Below are 7,034 nucleotides of genomic sequence, written 5' to 3'. Positions count from 1 at the left end.
ATCAAGTAATGTAGGTCACCTTCTCTTGCACCTATAAATCAGTGCCTGACCCTCAGATAAATGGGAAATGTGCTTCCAGAGAAATGTCATTTATTATCATGTTGGTGGCAGTGACTTAGGGAAGGAGCAGAATAAAAGATATTCTATCTAGCGATGGGGACCCAATGTAGTAACAAGGAAATAAGTACCTTAAGGAACTGGGGAGTTCTTAAACCTCTCTGGCAGGAGCAAGTATTGGCCTCTCTTTCATGAATGAGGGTCATTTTTATCACCTTGGGATGTCAGACTTTGGCAGTTCTGGTGATGAAGCAAGGCTGCACGTGCTCGTGAGAAGAAATGACTCTCCCATCCTTAATCTCCTCGGTGATGGTGCAGATTTTAACCAGAATTCTCAGCAGGGTTTTGCAGGCACCGTGGGACTCGTGTATCCCATAGGGGGTGAGGATGATGTGTGAACTAGGGCTCTGGCCTTACTGGATATGCAAGTGGAAGGCTCACATTTGGTGGCACATGGGTGACAGGGAAGCCTAGGAAAAAACAAAATTTTACCTGTGGTTGAAAGAAGGCAACAGTGGCTATGGAGAAATGGCAGTGGTTAAGTTTTCAACATTTGTCACTCAAAACAAGTACTTCCCAGTGCTTGATTATTCATTTTGTACTGTCATTAGTTGAAGAAAAGGAATCAGACCAGACCCATGGGAAAGCAGCATCCCAGGTTTAGAAGTGCTAGATTATGTAAGCTGCCATTACAACCAATGCCAGAGCATTGGATGAACCCTCCAATAGTCCAAGACTGGGGTGGAGCCCAGCTCTGTCATTTGCCAGCTGGTGACCTCAGATAAGTCAGTAACCCTCTTGAGCTTTAGTTTTTCATCTACAGAATGGATATAGTGGGAACTCAACAGTGATAAGGGACAAGTCGAAGAGCTTACTATCTGAGGAAAGCAAGTTAATCTGGTATTTTTTGTAACCGGAGAGTTAGTCACAGTACTTTTGGTGGCCTGGTCCCCATCTATGGAAGAGTCCTCAACGCATCATCCAGAAGCTCTAAGGTGCCTTCTGGGTGTCTATAAATGAATAATCTTTAGAGAACTGGAATTAGGAGGAGTTAAAAGTAAGAACCCTTTTTAGAAAGCATCATGTTTCTTTGATGATTCAAGGCACTTTGGTATATTTGGTGTATTGGATCTCCTCAGGGTGATTGCATAGGTTGACATTGTGCTAGAACGATGTGGACATGCCAGTTAAAAGATTTCTGTGAATGGCGTTCACTGATTGTTTTTGGGATGGATGTCCCCTTAGCAATTGTAACTGGGTCTACATTTGGGGTTTTAGTTTGGACTGAGTTGATTCAAAGAGCTCATGCTCCATGTCATTTCCTTATGAGTTGGTTAGCTTCTTATTTAAAAAATTACAACTCCTATAAAAAATGCTGATGCACACATAGGTACATGCTGTTGTTGGCCATCAAAGACAAGTGGCTGGACAGGGCTGGGGCCTTCAGCCTGAGCAGAACGTTCCTCCAAAGGAGGAAGCAGGGTTGTCCTGTTTGATCTTGTGAAAGTCAGACGTTCATCTTAGCAGGGGGAAATCTGTAAATTGCCAGGAATGTTCATCTTTGAGGAAACCATTTTTTTCCCCTAGTAATTTTTAAAACTCTAAGAAGTTAGCCAACCTGTAAGGAGTCAATCTGGAACGCTGGCTCTTCAAAATGACTCAGTTCAGCTAACCCTTCAAATTTGGACTAGGCTACAATTGTAGGTCTCCAAATGGCACAGCTTGAGAGAGTGGATTGACTCTCCCAGCCAAAGGTCTCCATCACTGGCAAGAAGACCAAGGCACTTGTCCCCCATTGCCAGTGGCAGTACATACATGTGTGTGTTTGAGCCTCTTTCTTGCAGAAACTGGTTTTATTTTCATACTTGCCATCTGAGCTCTCCAGAAGGCTGTGGTATGTGGTAATCTCACGCTCTAGCCAGGATTTGACGTCCAGCAGAATCTCATATTCTTGGTTTTGTCTTTCCAGAGTCCCCCAGATCTCTGCCAGCTGAGCCACTAGGTTATCGATCAGACACTGGATCTGGGCCCGGAAGGCTGTGTAGCGGGCCTCCGTCTCTGCCAGGGCACATTCCTGGGACTCTCTCTACCATGGAGGAGGAAAGGAGGATTTATAATGATGACTCCTTTAAACCCAAGTCATTTGTTATCAGTGTCATTTTAAACAATGGTTTCTTGATGACAGGTACTAATGAATCTCCAAGGCTTCTTGACTTCTTATTACTTCCTAACCAAATAAATCCAAAAATAAAATTATCAACTATGCTAAAGCTTGCTTTCCTTTATCTTCTTTTCTGGGGCTTCTCTTTAAATATTTACTTATCTTCTCCCTCCTTAATCACCAGACAATCTCCTACCACACTCTCCTACCTAGGACAGAAAAAAAATTCCAACTTATTTCACACCCAGGCATTAAAAACGCATTACCACAGCACCTCTTTCTACGAGGGTTTCTACCTAAAAAGGAAGTGAGCAGCATTTAGCCATAAACAATTTCTTTATATGTAAAACATGAGAGTTGAAACTTTGATAATTAAATTTCTTTCCTGATCTATCATTCTGTAAGCCTATGGATAATGGAATTTTAGTTTTCAATAACCTATTACTTGCATGATTATTCCAATTTTTATAGATGAGAAAACTGCGGTTCAAGAGGTTAAATGAGTTGATTAGCTGGTGACAAAACCAGCTTTGGGGCAAGGTCTTCTTAGTACCCTTCATATCAGAGCATTTAAATAATTTCCTACTTCAGAGAGGCCGTGCGTAGAATGAGGAAGAAGTGGTTCCAGCTTTGGAACCTGTATTCTGGCTCAGACTCTTACTTCTTTTGTGACTTTTGACAAGTTACTTAATGCCTCAGGAGCTTGTGTCTTCATCTACAAAATAAGTGAAATGAAACTTATCTTGGATTTGTCTTGGTAAAATCACCAAGATTTTACCAGATGAGCTTTCTGAGCCTCATCTGTAAAAATGGCTTAATAATTATGCCACCTCCTTCATAAGATTATTTTATAAATTTGATAGTTTGTAAAAATGTTTTGCATGCAATAAAATGCTCTCTTAGTGTTTCCCAAAGCGTACTCCATGGATTATCATTGCCATGAAATGCTCTTTAAAAAAAGGAGTCCACAGTCAAATGAGTTCTAAAATGCTGAATACCAGATATCCCCTTCTTGGAGAGTCATGGTGAACATCAGCTTATTAAAGGCCTGAAGGAAGGTACCTTGTTTAATCTTTGTTTAATCCAGCATTTCCCAGGCTTATTTGACCTCAAAGTCCTTTTTTGGCCACAGACCCTTTAACAAACAGAGGAACTGCTGTTCTGAAGACACACTCTGGGAAACACTACACCGCACAGGTGTCAGGGACTACTGCCATCACTGCTGTGCTAGGTTTGGTCAGTGTTTCAGGTACCATTTGGTGCTGGGCCTGCAGTTCAATCTGTAGAGTGTTCATGGTGCATCTCAGTTCAATGATCTCCTTCTGGAAGCACTGCTGCTGTTGAGTGCTGGTCTCCACCTGCTGGTTCAGCTCCTCCATCTGAAACATAGTCAAAGAACATGGATATCATGAAGGAAAACTTGACTGTGATTCAAGAGCCCCTGGAAATACAATGTCAACTCTTTGTTTTTGACTTATCTACCCTCCCCACCTGTGCGTTGAACCACTGTTCCACATCTCTGTGGTTTTTCTCCATGATGGACTCATGTTGACGTCTCATTTCTTATAGAAGCTGGTTTAGGTCAACAGAAGGGGCAACGGTCACTTCAATGTTGAGTCTGTCCCCAAGCTGGCTCTGTAAGGAATTGATTTCCTATGGAAAGAAAAAGAATGTGAAGTCACTTGGTGAACAGATGACTCCCTTGTGTTCTTGTTTCAGTCTAACAGCGATAATTTAGCTTCACTGCATCTGAAATTGAGCCCACAATAAAGGAATATGTGATTTATAGGCACTATGAAGATGCTATAAAATGACTTAAGGCTATTTCACATATGACTGTGTGTTCAAATATGTTCAACATTGAAAAGAATTGACCAGCAAGATCAGGATTTTAAAGAATTTAGATCATTTCCAGGGGTCATGGGTGAAGTGGCATAGGAGTGGAATTTATAATGAGAGACCATAGTCTCCATGATGCTAATATGTGCTTATGCCAATATCGACTTATACCAATAGTGGTGGAAGTCTGTGCAGAGATGCCTACAAAAAGATGGGAAACATGTGCTCACAGGAAATTGGGTTGCTTCCTTATCCTGGAAAAGCTGGAGAAGACAGTGGAGGCTTCAGTTATTGTGTTGTGGGCAATGGATTTGAAAGACATTGAACCAATGGTAGTAGCAGTAGGTATAATCTGGTATAACAGTAGTGTCTAGTTGAACTCAAACTGTCAAATTCAACTCAAAGAAATTGATGCTATTTTTAGAGGCTCAGCTTGTAAGGACTCTGTTGGTCTTTCTCTAACCTCTTCTTGGTTCTTTCTGAGGCAAAGGAGCTCCTCCTTCAGAGACTGGACTTGTGCCTCCAGGTCAGCCTTGCCCAGGGTCAGTGCATTCAGTATCTGCTGTAGGTCATTGGCATCTGTCTCCACTAGCTGGTGTAGGGACACCTTGACTTTGTACCTGTAAAAATGGTACATGAAAAGAAAAGCATTAAAATGTAGGTGGTGTAAATCCGGCCAAGCAGAACTTTCTTCTGCATTTTCCTCTGGGCTTTTCATTTCCTATATTTCTATTGTAGGTTTTCTTCTGTTTCGAGGTGAAACCCTTTGAAAAACATCACTACTTAATTAGGCTTTCTAAATTAGTTTGAGTGATGCTACCTTGTTATTTGAGATGAAGGAGTTTATCCTCCTTCCCCTGCCCCTACAGGCAGTGCAGTGGAAGTGGAAAGAGCAAGAAATTAAGATTTAGCAAGCCTGTGTCCAAGTTTTGGCTCTGTCTTGTACTAGCTGCATGTCTTTGGATAAATAGCTGGACCTTGTTAAACCTCAGTTTTCTCACCTTAAATGGGCTAGTAATATATTAGCTCTACCTATTTTATTGACTATTGTGCAGGTAATCAGATGGGTTCATATGTTAGAAACTACAGATACTGTATAAATGTGAGTGGTTATGAATCTTAATCATTTATATCGAATTTGAAGGTCTTCTCTGGGCTGGTGCTGACATAGTATGGGCAGGAGGGTTAGCAGACTCAGACACGATCTTATTGGGTATGTGTAGCATCAGATGCAGGGTGAATTCTATCATGAACCACAGAGCTGGGCGGGCTTACTTTGCTCTCAAGTCATCAGCAGCCAGTTTGGTGTTGTCGATTTGTGAGACCAGTCTGGAATTCTCAGCCTTGGTACACAAGATCTAGAATTAAGAAGCTGTACACACAAATGAGACAAACACCAAGATCTCCTTCTTTAAAAGCGTCCAAGGGACTTGTGTGTGTTTCAATTAACAGGGGGAGGCTAGTTAGGCTTTTTATAGCTATGCTTAGGATGCTTGGGAAACTTTGGAACTTTTTGTTATTTTCCTAAAAGATCAGCAAAAATTACTTCAATAAAAACTTCTATAGATGTTTTACTGTTAAAATATAAAGTTCATCCTAAATTTGCATAACATACCACGGTCCACTAGAATGTAAACGCTATGAGGGTAAGACTTTTTTGTTCATCAATATGTTCCCAAAACGTAGAATAATGTCTGGTGCGTTGTTGTTGGTGCTCAATAAATATTTTTTGAAAAAATATAACAGAATAAATCCAGCATGTGTAGCAGCAGCGTATCACTCTGATTAGGAGACTTAGGTTTGGTGTGGGAAGAAACTATTTAAACAATTTGGAGATGATGTAATGAACATAAAAGGGGAAAAGAGTGGTGATGGTTGAAAAAAATGGATAAAAGTTAAACTGTTTAAGAACTTATTAAAACAAAATTCTTTTCCTTAGATCCCTGTTTTCTTATTTTTGTTAAAGAAATGGCAGCAGTTGTTAATACATTTTGGTCCTGTGTTATCTGGTTTTAATGGCAGAGTGTATTTCTGGAAAATGAAAAACTATAAAACTCTAAATATTGCCTCAAGATGACAATTTCATTCAAGAGATTTTCTTATTCTACAAAATATTGTTCAGCATAAAAGGAACTAAAATATTACAGTTTAACAAATGACTATTGCTTGGAGGACATCAATTCACAACGTGATTATACACATTCCTGAGAATCTTACCTTCTGCTAGAGCTCCTCAATGGTAACATAGTAGGACAGGTAGTCAGGACATATGACCCGGAGCTCTTTGTTACACTCTTCCTGGATTTTACATTTTGCCACTCCAGTGTGGCATTCTCTCGTTCCAACATTCGTACCTTTTCCAGGTAGTTAGCAAGGCGGTCACTCAAGATTTGCATGGTCTCTTTCTCATTACTGTTGGTGCCAGCACCACACCAGCCACAATCATCCAGAGAGGAACAAGCATTGACATTGCTTATTAAGCAGAGGGGTGTGAGACAAAAGCAAGGAGTGGATTGGCAGCCCTGGGACTGGGGAGCTCTCAGAACATGGCCAGGTGGTTGACAGCTGTTGGCTTCAAGACCACAATGCTGGCAGCTGGTGTTAGAAAAGATGGTTCTTAAATTTGCAGTTCTAGAACAGCTTTGGCATGGCGTTGAAGGAGACATAGTTGTTGTACAGAGCTTGGTATCCATAGTGTGTGCCCAGCTTTGGTTTATTTCAAAGTCTAGGTCTTTGGTATCCAAAGCTCAAGACAACCATGACTGAGTCTAAATTCCAAGCCTCTTGGCTTTTTTCTGTTTGAAGTGCTTATATAGGCTTTGCTCTAGGTGCGGTCACAGCAGGCAGGAAGTTTTCCTTTCTAATGTTTATATAAAATCCCATAGGAACATCTTATTAGTCTGTTTTTTACTTGCCTGAGAAGAGTTACTTGTCTCATAAAAATGTGCACTTAGGCTATTACTGAGTTATTACCCAT

The 7,034-nt window shown here is 40.8% G+C and overlaps 1 protein-coding gene across 1 annotated transcript; it reads right to left on the bottom strand.

The window, feature by feature from the left end:
• Positions 1–281: 281 nt before the first annotated feature.
• Positions 282–6,750, bottom strand: KRT39 (keratin 39). Its single transcript, XM_061176511.1, is given in 9 exon segments — positions 282–442; positions 445–527; positions 1,923–2,143; positions 3,472–3,597; positions 3,710–3,871; positions 4,521–4,677; positions 5,333–5,415; positions 6,275–6,373; positions 6,376–6,750. Coding segments are annotated over 9 exon segments (1,467 nt in total).
• Positions 6,751–7,034: the final 284 nt, after the last annotated feature.

The sequence above is a fragment of the Eubalaena glacialis genome, chromosome 19 (genome assembly GCF_028564815.1).
Source record: "Eubalaena glacialis isolate mEubGla1 chromosome 19, mEubGla1.1.hap2.+ XY, whole genome shotgun sequence".
NCBI classification, from domain to species: domain Eukaryota; kingdom Metazoa; phylum Chordata; class Mammalia; order Artiodactyla; family Balaenidae; genus Eubalaena; species Eubalaena glacialis.
Note: the sequence above shows the minus strand (reverse complement) of the source record. Positions and strands in the feature narration are given on the sequence as shown.